This window comes from Netta rufina (genome assembly GCF_964035555.1).
Source record: "Netta rufina genome assembly, chromosome: 1".
In the NCBI taxonomy this organism is placed as follows: domain Eukaryota; kingdom Metazoa; phylum Chordata; class Aves; order Anseriformes; family Anatidae; genus Netta; species Netta rufina.
Window position 1 is genome coordinate 20,356,539 of NC_140123.1, and position 15,057 is coordinate 20,371,595.

Below are 15,057 nucleotides of genomic sequence, written 5' to 3' on the forward strand. Positions count from 1 at the left end.
ATATATAATTCTATTATTTTTTATTTTATTCAGAGTTATGCCCATTAAGGTGCTTTCAGAGTACCCTAAGAATTCAATGCTAGACTTTTTCAATGAGTTGCCATAATAAAGGCTTTGTCTAAATTCTGTGTAGTGTGCATGTCTATTCTGAATAAGAAAATCATTCAGCTGTTACTGAATAAAAGCAATAAAATCCCAGTGAACAAAATCTCAGAGAGATTATAGTAAAAGTTCAGTAATTTTGCCAGCCATCTTCTGTCTGTTTCTCTTCTTGCAGTGTCTGCTAATGCCTGGATCACATTGTAAAGATGTGTTACTTGCAAAGCATAAAAGCCAAGGGAAACCTTCCACTTTGACCTGAAGTAAAGCCTTCTCATACCTGGAAAGATCAAATAATCAGAATAAGAGAGCTGCAGTATTCAGTTCTCCGTGTGATTTATAATCCTGTAAAGACTATCATTTGATAATTAGGGATGGAAACATTATAAGATCCTCAAGTCATCCTTGTGGTTTTAATTTTGTTATGTCTTTAGTGAGAAAGCCCTTTACAGAGTAGACAAAATGTACACTGTTCTTATTTTCCATACAGACAGGATTTTTATTAACTTTAAAGAAAAGAATCATAAGATGGCTTGGGCTGGAATCATAGAATGGCATCCTGCTTTTAGTTGAGAACTGTTCCACCTTGTCCTATTAATATCTGCCTGTGTAAAAAGTTTTTTTGTTGTTCTCCATCTTTTTTATAGGCCCCTTTAAGTACTAAAAGGCCACAATGATGTCTCCTTAGAGCCCTCTCTTCTCCAGTGATGAACAATCCCCACTCCCTCAGCCTGTTTTCACCGGAGAGGTGCTCCAGCCCCTCGATCATCTTTGTGGCTCTCCTCTGGACCCACTCTATTAAGTCCACATCCTTCTTGTATTGGAGCCTCAGACCTGGACACAGCACTCCAAGTGGGGCCTTATTCATGTAATTACAAACTTATTCCAGAATGGATTAATATTGTATCTTCTGTTACTGGATCTTTATGATTATATGTAAAAATTAAAATACAACTTGCTTTTTAACACTGACTTTTCGAACAGAAAGAACTTACATATTATTAGTATAGTCATAAAAGTTCAAAAAATATATTTTAAATGGCTTTCTCTAATGCTGGGTTTAATTCAGAATCACAGAGTGGTTTGGGTTGGAAGGGACCTTAAAGAACACCCAGTTCCAATCCCCTGCAGGGACACCTCCCAGCAGACCAGGTTGCCCAAAGCCTCATCCAGCCTGGCCTTGAACACCTCCAGAAATGGGGCTTCGGGCAACCTGGTCTGGTGGGAGGTGTCACTGCCCATGGCAGGGGCATTAGGATTAGATGGTCTTTAAGGTCCATTTCAACCCAAATCGTACGGTGATGTTATGATACGAAAAACTTCCCAGGCACAGAGGTGAGTCTCACTGGTCTGTAGTTCCCTGCATCCTCCTTGCTACCCTTTTTAACACTGGAGTGCTGTTTCCCTTTTTCCAGTAACCATGGACTTCACCTGACTGCCAGGGCTTTTCAAACATGATGGAGAGAAGCTTGGCACCATCAGCCAGTTCCCTCGGGACCCTGTGATGCACAGAATCAGGCCCCATAGACTTGTACCTGTTCAGTTCCATCAGCTGGTCTCGAACCTGCTCTTTGCTTACAGTGCAAGAGACTTTGCTCCCCCAGCCCCTGCCCAGAGGTTCAGCTGTGGGAAGCCTGACTGGCAGTGAAGAGTGAAGCAAAGCAGTTGTTGAGTACCTTAGCCTTCTCCATGTCTGTCATTACCAGTTCCCCCTTCTTGTCTGTCAGACAGAAACACTTCTCTTGGCCTTTCTTTTTTAAGCAAGGTACCTCTAGAATCACTTTGTTTGCATCCCTTGCCAAGCTCAGTTCCATTTTTGCCTTGGCTCTCCTGCCCCCATCCCTGCATGTGTAGACAGCATCCCTGTGCTCTTCCCAGCCCCCATGTCCCTGGTTCCTCTGCCTGAGACAGCTTTTTCTCTTACACTGTAGTTTCTCTCTTACACTGCAGTTTGCCCAGCATGTCCTTACAAAGCCATTCCATTTTCCTGCCTTCCCTGCATGATTTCTTGACACGGAGATGGAGAGCTGTTGTGCTCTAAGAAAAGCATCCTTCAAGAGTTACCAGCTCCTCTGTCCCTGAGGACTGTTTCCAAGGGGGATCTCATCCACTAATAGAATATTTGAAGAGCTAGAGTTTGGCTCTTCTAAAAGTGAGGGTCATGACTTTGCTGTTTGCCAGGCCCATATTCCCATATTCCTTCATATGATGACAACCAGAAAGCTTGCTGCCCGTCCCTGGGTGGGCTCGAACCACCAACCTTTCGGTTAACAGCCGAACGCGCTAACCCATTGCGCCACAGAGACACAGAAATTTGGAGTCTTTTATTTTTAATTTAATTCCACGTAGTTGTTCTTACTATTTGGTATTATAACAGTATCATTTGTTTCTCATTATGTAATCAAAAGGAGGTCTGTATCTAATATGTGTTTACCACGTTTGTTTAGATGGGAAACAGACATTCAGCTTAGCTAAGGTAGCATCAGTACTGACTACATTGCAACCAAAAACTACAAAGATCTTAACTAACTGAAACCTTCCAGGACTCTGTGGCACACAGTCATTATGGTTCACCCATTCGGATGTAGCTATGCAGACCAGAATTCACCTTGCTAATCACAAATTACAGCCAGCCCTACCTAGGCTCTGTTCATGGAAAATGGAGAGGCCAGGACATGATTCATCACCTCCCCAAGGATGTGTTTAAGATAGATATGGTAAAACCTCCCATGTCTCTATAAAAGGAGGCTAGGTGACTGGTGTTGAGTCTTTAATGTGTTTTTTATCATTCAGGAAGACATTTGATGTTTTAATTACAGAAGATAGGATTATAACTGCTTCCAAGAAAGATTTTTTTTAAATAGTAACACTTTCTGCATTTATATTTCATTCTTATTTCCTCTCATTCATATTTCCCTTTATTCATGAGAAAAAGGAATGAAAAAGGGAGGGTTGATCTTCCTCTTGTGATTCATTCTGTTATTTCACAGGCACTGCTGAGGTGCAGACTCAGGAAGTACTATCAGCTAAAATTATAAATGTAAGTGAATTGCTGTGTTTTACTTTTGGGCCTCAGTTTGTGGTATGTCTCCACTATGAAGGAAATATCTCCACTATGCTTTACGCTTCCCTTCCCAGCATGAGCAGTGGGAGTTGCCTTTTCCTCTTATCCTGTACGCTGTGCAACACTCTGCTCTCATTGTACTTCCTTATTTTTTCAGCAGAATTCTTAGTTATTAATTAGTCTTTTCATTCCTTTCTTCTTGATTTGTTCACCATTTGAGTAGCAGATATAGAAAAGAGATTTGGAAAGGGATGGTAGTGCACCAAGTGAGGGGGTGAAGGATGAATGAAAGTTACGGCATTGAAATCGACAGTCTTTATGTGCTTGCCACAATTAGCATTTGGATGACTTCTGAACCTATTTGTATATGATTGCCCTAGGCTGGAAGATCTGAAAGCAATTTCAAGTTTGGGAGTTCACTGAAATTCACCTTCAGTTAAACTATTGCTGTATTCTGAGCTAAATAACTTTTTAGGATCTAGGCTTGACTATTATCCTGAATTTGTCTCCCATTGTCTCAGTGGACTATATTAATTACCTTGGTTTTCTCACATATTGGGCAAATACTTTAGGACAAGAATTCTTAATTTCTGTTTTCTAAAATTTGCCCCACTGATGACATCTAGCTTGATGTTCTTTTGAATGGTTGTCCAATAAATAATATTTCCCTAAAATATTACTAAAAGTATTCGTGGAGTACCAAACAGGTTGCAAAATTCCTGGAAGCTGCACAGGTGGCAGATTCCTGCTGAGGAGACAGTGCCAGTGTATAAGCATGTTCTGTTGTTGGGAACAACACTACTGATACTGGAGTATCACCACAATGATTCTGCATGCTTAGCTGTTACTTCGAGCTGGAGTGTCTTAATCTTCTTCCATGTCAATTTGAAAGACAGTAGAAGCATCTTAAATTAAAGTAGTACTCTATTAGGAGTGGAGGAAGAAAGAGGAGGGTGTGGGGGAAGTTCTGCATATGGTGTTTTAGCTGACCTTTTCATTTTTTTAACTTCTTAATGTCCTAGACAGGTTGCAAGCAGAGTCAGCATTCACAGAAACAAGTTCCTTCCCTACAAAACAAAGGCAATTCTGGCCTATCATCAATTATGTTAGTTAATTCAAGCAGCATCTTGGGATAGACAACAAACTTCATGATTACAGTCCTGAAGTGGGGGGAGGGTTAGGAGAGTGAAATCATGTTAAAGAAGATTTAAGTTGGTATATTAAACTGGAAATCAGCATCTTACCATTTATATATATGTTAGTAACATTAAAGTAGAATGAAACTTTCAGCAGATCTAGGAAACGCAGTATATTTTTGTGCTAGAGGCAGAACATCTCATTAAGCATAGAATCTTAGTTAAGTGAATCGGAATAAAATATTTCTCTATGACTGCAACAGAACCACATTTTAAACTCTGTTCCATATAGATGGTTAATGTATCTTTTCTCCTTCCTTTCTTACCAAATCCAACTACTACGGCCAGCTGTCAGATCTGTTGGAGACATATATCTAGAATTTTCACAAAGATGTAAAAGAGTAGCACATTTCTTCACTCTGAATGCAGCTATAGCACCAGTAATTCCTTTACTTTATGCAAGTCTGTATCAAAAGTAGTTGCACCTGCTGTTCAGCAAGTAACTTGGATGCAAGTTACATAACTTTGGTGATAATTTATACCTAGTATCAATATTTAGGAAACCTGTAGTAGCTCAGAAACAATATGAGAAAAAAACTACTTTGTCTTTTACTTCTATGTGTAAATGTCATAGTTAGGTGAATATACAGTTTTCAATCCCATCAATGACTGTTTTCAGGAGCAGTTTCTCAAGAAGCAGAGTCATTTCCTGACTTAATTCTGATCCGTGGACATGATTTTTTTCTTGTTAAGGAGTGTATTTTAACACCGGCCACACTGATCTTGGAGCAAATAACTTTGATGGAGCAGCCACAGCCAAAGAATCTTAGTCATTGTTCCTAACTTTAAAAAGGGATGCTACATAAAGCAACTTGTTAAAAGGAAAGAAAATTTTACATTTTCTTTCCCAGGAAGTTCTGCACTGATATGCAAAGAACTTCTTAATGGTGAGGGTGACGGAGCACTGGAACAGGCTGCCCAGGGTGGTTATGGAGTCTCCTTCTCTGGAGATATTCAAGGCCCGTCTGGACACCTGCCTAAGCAGCCTGCTCTAGGGAACCTGCTTTGGCAGGGGGGTTGGACCCGATGACCTCTTGAGGTCCCTTCCAACCCCTACAATTCTGGGATTCAGTGATTCTGTGAAAACTCCAGCAGGTTAAATGTAAAAGCACAGTAAAGGAGTCCTGTTTGGACTTGGTCCTGTTTTTATTCTAGAACCTGGAAAAAAAAAATAAAAATCTAGTTTTCAGTTGCATCTCTCTAGTAGTTTTGCTTGCTTAGTCTTTTAATTCTGAAGGAAGAGTCATGAATACTGTAAATGAGATTGAAAAGTACAGACATTAGACAAATAATAATTTCTAATATAGCACTTCAGCCTATGCTGTGACTACCTTTCAGCTATTACAGTAGTACTTAAAATGTGCAAAGCTGTTAATTGTGACCGTCTCATGGTTATTATGTAAATTTGTACTGTGGGGTATGCAAATAGTTAATGAGGTCATATGAATTTCTCTGCTGGTTTCAACAAATTACACTGCAGGGATTCATCTCTTTTTAGCTGATGTTACTAGTTTACAATTCAATCTGTAATATACTATATAATATGCAAATCTAAGCAAAGCAGAGTTGGACAAGATTGAATATATGATATTGGAATGATGGAGAGTTGAATTAGAAAATTTTCATCTAGTCATGAGAGTTTCAGTTTTCCCTGCCTTTCTGAATTTAACTTGAAAGTTTTCCATATGGATTCCACAAGTTCTTGATCCTTCCTATATTTTCTTTGAACAACAGGTTTGCGTCAACTGTTTTTCCTCTGGTAGAAAAATACTACAGCAGCATCTATTTCCTATTGCTTAGTCAGTGGACTGCTTCTGTCTCCAGCAAAGACAAAAGTGTGCCTTTTATTGCCTGCCTGAATGCCACCAAATTGTGAAGTCAGAGTCTTAATGTACTTCTGATGTTCATACTATATAATAACACCCTTCTAGCTTGATGCATTATATGAAAACATTAATGAAGATAATGTTCCATGAAGACACTATATGCAGACTGTATAAGTAGTTCTCACTTGTCTGAGTTGACAGGTGGTTTTATTTCAGCTTACCATTCATTTATAATGACAAAAAAAATCAGGGAAGGTTAAAATGATTCAAATGGTGTTTCTACTGATCTGTTTTAGTTTAGCACTCTATCACCTCTTTCATCCCCACACATACTCTGAATTTTCTTGCATGTGAATGAATATGCTTCAGGTAAAAACTGAAGAGTAGAAGTACTGACGACTGAAGTTCCTTTTCAAAAGAATCTATATAACATGAGCATCAGTGGTGCAAATTTCTTCATGACACTTCACCATTTCTTCTTAACTCTGACTTAAAAGAGTACCTCAAATGCTTTTTATCTCTTTGCTGAAAGCCCCGGTACAGTTAGAAACAGTCCAAAGATAGAAAATGCTAGTAATTGTATAATTATTAATGGAATTACAGTTGTTTATATTATTAACCAATTAAAATTTGCTTTCTAATTGTTTATTTTTATTAGTTGCTTCATGACAGTATGATAAAGTACTATAGTAATACAGATTTGAACTAAATATTAAGGAGAACTTTGTTCAAGAAAACAGCAGCCATTTGTGAATAAAAACAGTGAAAACGCATTTATATATATATATATTTTAGTTGAAATAAAAACCCCTGTGATTTCTTATTTTAATTGAAACAGTATTTTAGCTTCAATAATCATTACACAGAATTCCTGAAAATAATAGGATTAACAAGTTTCTACTCATGCTTGCTTTCCCAAGCAGGCTTACAGATAAGTTTGTAAATTCCTTCTTCAAAAGACAGCTGTCGTAACTGAATATTCCAGATCTGTCAGAATATCCTTTTGAACTTGAGGTCCAAACTAACCTGAAACCAATGGCAGCATTAGTGATGGACAGGCTTTCAGTATCTAGGGATTAATGTAAAAAAATCCCGGACCACAGAATCATGTAAACACAGAGGTCCATTTGCAAATCTTCCTTGAAAAATGTGTGGAATAGGTCCAAGGAAATGTTCTTTCATGGCTACACATCTTCAGAGGGCATCTTTAGTAGCACAGTGTAAAGAATATATAGATGTTTCATCTGCAGCTCATACACATATTCCCACAGGCATGAATGTTGTGCATTACATGCAGCACTTTTAAGTAACCTCTGAAAACATGAGAAAATCTCACAGGGTCAGAATATCAGCAATGTCCAGGTTAGCAACATTTTATATCTATCATTTAAAATCTATGACAAATCTTTTGGCAGTTAATTACCATTCATTATCTGTTTTAAATCAGCAAATGGATAAGAAATAATCACATAAAAATGGGTTCCAGTAAAACAGGTGTAAGTATTGGAAAATACTTCCAAATAGTAACATACCACTGTAGAGCTAGATCCCATGAATTATTTCTGCATATACAAAAATCTGCAAGGAGTATGCAAATATTTGACTGTAATCCTATTTAACTTCTGTTCAGGTGGGCCCAAGTGTAGGAACACCAAAAAATTCCACTTCCCATTAAACAGAAGACTGACATTATTATGCTAATGTCATCTGACATGATCCAAATAATTCATACTTTCATCACCCATTTGAATTATGTCAGAATTTTCATTTTGAAACTGAATTACCATTTTATCAGCGATATAGGTTGCCAAGACCACTTTACTCTGTAGTTCATCACAATGTGCTGCTTCCTTGTAGAAGAGTATAAAAGATAGTAGTTAACAAAGTCATTGCTCATTTTTTTAAACTGCTTGGTTCTCCAACTGACTTGTGTACACTCAAGTGTCTAAGTCACTATTTCTTTCTAGGTGTCTGTTTAGTGTACTCCTGCACAACTGGTGTTCAGTTTCATGGTTATTCCATTTAAAAATCACATTCTTCATCATAGTACTAAATACCTATTGTTTACCTTCGAAGAATCTTGAATTTTGTTGGACTTCACCAACCAACTATAAGATATCCTTGTCTAAGGCTTTTCCTTTCAGCCCAGATTTGTAAAACAGCACTGAGCTATAAAAAAATTTCTCTCTGATTTCTCCATGCAGGTCTAAGAGTATTCTCCTACGTAATTTCAGCTCTGGAATGTGTAAATTGGTAATATCATCAGTCATCAGAAAAAAACAAATCTGTTTATCCTTAAAAAAAAAAAAAAAAAAAATCCTAAAGGGTTTCAGTTTCAATTGCTTGGTACTAATTCTTTTAGAAATCATGAAATATTATATTAACTAGGAAAGTTGTATATTTTTCAAAGCAGGCAGTTGTCTAGGCCTGCATTAACCATTTGCTGGGACCAAAGCAATTTTCAGAAGTAGTAATGCTCAGGAACAACAGAACTGTTTTCTGTCAGGAAAAAATAATTTGTGGAGGGAACAGAGCTGCACTGGGAGATGTCCCCTGTAGAATTTCTGAAGGGCTGAAAGCAATCACAAAACTCATAGTTTTTTTGGTGAAATGCATAATGGATTTTAACCTTGCCTCATTAAACAGCAGTACATAATACATTATGTATAACACCCCACACACTCACACAATAAACATTTTACAACAGAGTAAAAACAGAACAGCAGAAAACAGGAATCGAAGGAATCCTATCTTCTTGTTAAATTACATGCTTCTGGAAATCATTCCAGTTGGAATTAATCTGACCAAATACTTATGTCTAAAGCATGTAGGTGTGTACATATAAATAAATAAGTCATTCCAGGCTCTTTATTTCTCTTTTTATGGAGAGAAGTTAACCATGTTTAAGGTGCAGTTCATTGGAGGTGTGAAATACACATCTAAAGTTAGATAAATAATTCCCAGCAGGGGTGAATTTATCTCCATTGATCATAAAAGGAGTACAAGTTGACTGGCTCAGATATTGAAAGCTAAATTACTGATCTCTAACATGGTGAGAGGAATCTCAACCTCAGAGATCACTGTGGTGAGACTGGTGTAAGAATGTGAAGAGCCAAGAATTAATTTATTCTTTATCAAGTTGTGTTTTTACTGAGAAATTTATCTTGAGGATGTAATGGACAGCAACACTAGAAACAGGAAAAGCACAGATGTCATACCTAGAGATTTGTTGTTGAAAGCTCAGCTAACTTCATGGGATTTTGCAATTTCTAAAGAATGGCACATTTTCTCACAGCCCCATTGAAATAACCCTCTAAGTATTCTTAGAAGCAGATTTTATTTTTTTTCTCCTCAAAAAATAAGCCGTCTGTCTTGTGAAGGGGGCTTACATTACTACAGAAATTTCTGTAGCTGTCATCTGTCTTGTTTCTTGTTATACCGGCATTTACCACATATGTGTGCTAAAGGAAGCAAAAGCGACTCAGAGGATCCCCTGTGTTAGGATATTTATATTATATACAGAGATATATCCTATTATATATAGGGATATATCCTGTGTTAGGATATTTACATTATATATATGTATATATGTTAGGATATTATAATAGGACTTTTGCAGGGTACTATAATCTGAGCAAAAACTGTGCCGCTTATTTCTCCAAATACATGTCACCAGATTACAATTAAACGCATCCTGTCCTCTAAGTTACAGTTTTCAGGAGAGAACTGAATGAAAGTAAGGATAAAGGTTTTTCTAAGTATTTTATGCAGTCTGTCATATGTATAAATGTCCCAATTTGTTTTACTTGGCAGAGCATGGTAAAGTAAGCTTAACATAGAAGGCTACCTCAGTGTTAATGACTTGGTCTGTTATACAATGATTAGTGGGACAACAGTAAAAAAAAAAAAAAAAAAAGGAACTCATATATGAACAGGATCCTATTATCCTATTATCAGTACTGGGTGCTTGAATAATACATGGAATAATATTATCTGGTATCTTTAAGCAAATCCATCCTGTAAGTCTACAGTGTTTTGCAGTAATGTTAAACAAAGTTATTTCAGAATCTGTGATTCTCCACTGATCATTATACTACTTTCAGTATTTTCTGCAAAGTAAGCATTTTTCTGCACAGTATCATAAGCAACTGTGACTGATAGCAGCAACAAATTAATGAGAATATTATATTATAAAGGCAGTAACACAGTTACATTATGAAGTGCTGATGATAAGTCTCATTTTTAATATGGATAAACAACAAATTATAATTTTGAAATATTTTTGAAGGAAATGCAGAAAAAAGATGAACAAAGCACATGTACAGAGATTGCATAAACTTATGTTTAATTGTAAACTCACGTTGTGTTATCTGGCTTATAGCTTGATAGGAAGCTGTATAAACAAAAGATAATGTATTTCTAACTATGAGGGTCAGTATTGAGAGCCACAAGCTTGTTACAGACACAGGATGCCTCTGCAGGAGACTAGAACGGAGCTTCTTTAATGACAGAGTAATTCAGCAGCTGCGCAAGGATGCAATTTAATCACATTTTGAAAAGTGTGTGTGCAGAGCACAGTGATCTAATTCAAAGGAATAAGTTCAGAATTGAGAATAGACCTGGTGTGGAACCTGTCTGAAGGCACTCGCATCTGGAAACATTACATTGTAGTAAAGTTGACCCATTTTTGGATGTAAGATGCCTGTGAATATTCCTGGCTCACAGGAAATACCTGAACTTACAGTCCCTATTTTCACTTTGACATCCATGGTTGTTTGTTTGCTTTTTCATTTTATAGCGGTGGAAATGGGACAGATGTTACCCACTGCTGTTCTTGATAAGCAGCTTCAGCTGCTGAGGTTTTATTCTCATGTCTGAAATGTAAGCTTTAATGAATGTTTTGAATTGTTGTTGATCTCTGTGCTGTAAAGGTGGAAATTAGTGGATATCTTTATGGTTTAAGGAAGCATTGTCTGGTAAGATTTCTTTAAATTCAAAAACTGCTTCTTTAAGACCTGTAATTTAAAGTTGTATAAACTAAATAAAAGTATATAATGTTTTCACTGTTAATATGTCTTTGTGAACATCTAATAAATTAAGAAATCATTATTTCCTTTACATTATTAAGAACTATTTTTTTAATTTACATATAGATTCTGAAGCTTAATATATTTTGTCATTCCAGTGGTACACAGTTAAGTTTTGCAACACAAAGAAAACGCATTTTTTTACTGAATTGAGGAAAGAATATGTGGAAGTGTTTTAAACCTGTACTTGCAAAGCACTTCTAACACATCTAACAGTATTTTTACAGTCCAATAATTTTGTTTTGTGAGCTGCAGATATAATCCTATTAAATATTTTGTGAAGGGAGATTCAGAATATTATGAAAAATTGGAGAATACTGTTACCATTCTATATAGAATAACTTTGAGCCTCCTAAAAATAGTTATTAATACATTTCACATATTGAACATATATTACATTGTGCCAAAAAGTAAGATGTAACTGTAATTTTAATGAGAGCAGATGAAAATACTTTCCAGCTAAAACTTTGTAACAGTTTCTGGTTTCTAGTAAGTTGCTATTATAACTATGTCTTCATATTTTCCTTGTTTTTTATATGCATATTTATATACATAATTTAACTCAAGTAACTAAGCAGTCTCTTTTTTTTTTTTCTTACACAGCAGATGGTACGTGAACAATACACTACAACAACACCAGGCACTAGCCTAGAGAGGCCAAAGAATGAGTACGTCTACAAAATTGGAATTTATGGCTGGAGAAAGCGTTGCCTCTACCTGTTTGTTCTTCTGCTGCTAATCATCCTAGTTGTGAATTTTTCTTTGACAATTTGGATTCTTAAAGTGATGTGGTTTTCTCCAGTAAGTGTCCTTTTTAATTTTCCATTCTTTACATATTCTCTTTTCCTGCCTCACCATTTCCTTTATTTCATATGTACCTCAGCTTTTCTGTTTCTTATTAATTGTAATTTTTACTTGGGTTGACATATGTGTGGTTTATCTTTGAACATATCTATTGATCTGTAATTTCTTTATTAGCATTAATTTTCAAAATATTGAGGTTGTTGATACCTTTTATTGAAGTGGGTTCTAACTACTGTGAAGAGAATGTATTTTATTGTTCTATCATAGTCTGTTTAGTTTATATTTTATAAACATGTGCTGTCATTTTCTCTTATACACTAGAATTGACTAGTGTTAAAAGATTGCTCTCAGGTGCTGTTTTTTTCTTGTTTTAATTCTCTTGTTTATCAGCATCTAAAATTTAACAATTTATTTGACCAATTAATTAAAGCTCAGAGGTAATTATTATTACTTCATGCCTGAGGCTAAACAGATGTATTATTCAGGAAAAAAATGTAATAACTTTCCACTGCCATATGTGTTTTAATATTTATAATGCAATTTTGTGTGTAGTAGATTAGGGGGTAACTTACAGAAGTCTGCAAGATATAGCTTTAGTCAGAATGCAATAAAATGCATCAGTGAATATCAAAGAGCTAATTTGTCCCTAATAAGCAGTTGTGATATAGAGATGATATGAGTAAACTAGTTACAAGAAAAACAATAATAGTTAATTCCTACAGCTCTGCCCTGCTATTGAAGAAAATTGCCATTATCTATCATTGTTACACCTCTGTCACTAAATGGAGGGTATTAGAACTTCACAGAAACATTTCTACACTTTGCGTTCTCTTACTATAAAGAAAATAGGTTAATTTTAAGTGCTACTTGCTAATATGTACTGCTGCTTGAATTTCCATCAAGTTTCTTCCCCCACATAATTTCTTTTCAGCAGTGTTACTGCCGTAGAAATTACAGTGTGGAACATCTTAGATCACATATAATTTTTCTGTTATGCAGTTCACATGAAAGATGAGCACTTAGTGTCTGCATATCATGAATCACAGGAAATATGAATAATTGTTAAAATAGTTTTCTGTGTGGCTGATATTTTTAAGCAGTTTTTAAATTTGTTTTCCATTGGCTTGGTTTCTCTGTATGAAATTGGGTGTTTCTTCTCTAACATCAGTCAGGACTAACAGAATAGTCTCAGAAACTCCACTTCAGGAACCACTGTCTCCTACTAGGTGTCTGTGAAGAAGGCACTAAACGGGTCAAACTGCTGAAGCACAACATCCTTATGCCATGGCAACAAGAGTGGTTTAATAACAGCTCAAGTAGGGCAGGCTTATACTCTTCTGATGGATGGACTGTGCATGCCATGGCTATAAGGATTTTCTTAATTCTCTGTTAAAAAATCTGTATTCCTGACATACTCTGACAGTGAAATAGTGACTTAACTGCAACGCTGTCCTCTGTAGGGGTTAATTCTAGGGAACTACCAAACTCAGTTCTAGAACGAGAGTAATAGTTGGGCAAAGTAGAGGTGTATGTCACAATTCTTGGCAAAAGAATGTGCAACACCATTAAGAAATGGAAAAATGTTTTAGTATCTTGTCAAGATAAGAAGCAACTCAGATGATACCAGAAATAACATCCAGAGACGTGCTGCTAGCCTCTCAGAAAAGTCCAAGAAAGAGTATAGGGTATAGTAAGAGTATAACAGGAGTATACTGCTTGTTCAAGTCTGGAAGTATAATCGAAGCATCACAGTCCTTTCCTGTGTCTAAGGAAATACCGTTTGTAAAGAGTGAAGGTAACAGTCATAGAAGTCACCAATGCTATGACCAAATGATTTTCCTGATGAAAATGAGCTTTTATGCCTCCAATTTTTGGTTAACCGTTAGAAAAAAGAGTGGTAGCAGTATATTTTAAGAAACTGTTTTTTATCGTTCTTGAGTTCTACCCACAAATGGTATTTGCTATCTAAGAAATCAGTTGATTAATATATACCCAATACTTACCCAACTAAACATTCTCATTATTGGGAAGAGGTTAAAAGTAATTGTGAAATATCCTATGCAGTCATCAGTTATTTGGCAAATATTAGTCTGTTAGCTGTGATGATACTTTTTATATTTATTATGTATTCCAGGTATACTATGTAGACATTATACTACTTATTATGCTTAATTATAATAATAGATACTTTGTTTTTAACATATACTTAAAGAAGTATTCCGTCCTAGTTTTAAAAAATACATTTAAATGTCACCTCTGTTAAAAATATCAGATTAATACCAAACAAAATTTTAACAACTGTTTCTCTGTAAAATAATATCAGGAACAATCTGTATTATTCTTTCTAAGGTTGATAAACATATTTAGAAGAAAAAAAAAAAAACCCACACACATGAGGTGTATTACAAAGGTATTTTACTAATATACTTTAGAATATACAAGCATCATATGATCATATGTTATATCCATTAATAGATATAGATACAGATAAAAATAATAATGGAACTCTGAACAGAGTTTGCATTGGCTTTGGCAATGTAGAGTTCTATGGCAAAACAGAGTTCTATGGCTTTGGCATAGAATTAATTCATGGATACATCTTCTGTCTCAACGCCCCCCCAGAAAACGGACAGTATGATAAATACTAGCAAACAAGCTAAGCTGATAAAGGAGAACACGAACCAGACATAGACATGCTGCAAGATGAATAGATTTTAATCTTCTTGTAGAAATTCAGAAGGATGATGAAAGACAGAGACTTTTCTGAACTCCATTGTTTGAGAGGCCTTCAGAATTTAATAAGCATCACTACACTGAACAGAATTTCATTCAATTTCATAAAAACTAGGCTAAAAGGGAACAACCTGAACATAGAATGTATTCCTTTTCTCATCGTGCTCCAATTCCATAGTATATGAGTATCTCCAGGTTGTGCAGATTGATTTATGAGTGTCAGATATGGCTCACTCTTTTTTTCATTT

The 15,057-nt window shown here is 35.8% G+C and overlaps 1 protein-coding gene across 3 annotated transcripts in view; it reads left to right on the forward strand.

The window, feature by feature from the left end:
- The window catches only part of SGCG (sarcoglycan gamma), an 87,192-nt gene that overhangs the window by 13,663 nt on the left and 58,472 nt on the right, over positions 1 to 15,057 (forward strand). Inside the window, exons 2-3 of one of the 3 annotated variants that reach the window (XM_084306181.1) lie at positions 3,090 to 3,139; positions 11,876 to 12,073. In XM_084306181.1, coding sequence (XP_084162307.1) covers positions 11,879 to 12,073 — 195 coding nt within the window. In that variant the 5' untranslated portion in view covers positions 3,090 to 3,139; positions 11,876 to 11,878. The remainder of the gene's footprint in view (positions 1 to 3,089; positions 3,140 to 11,875; positions 12,074 to 15,057) is intronic. The other 2 variants (XM_084306182.1, XM_084306180.1) reach the window with 2 other exon arrangements.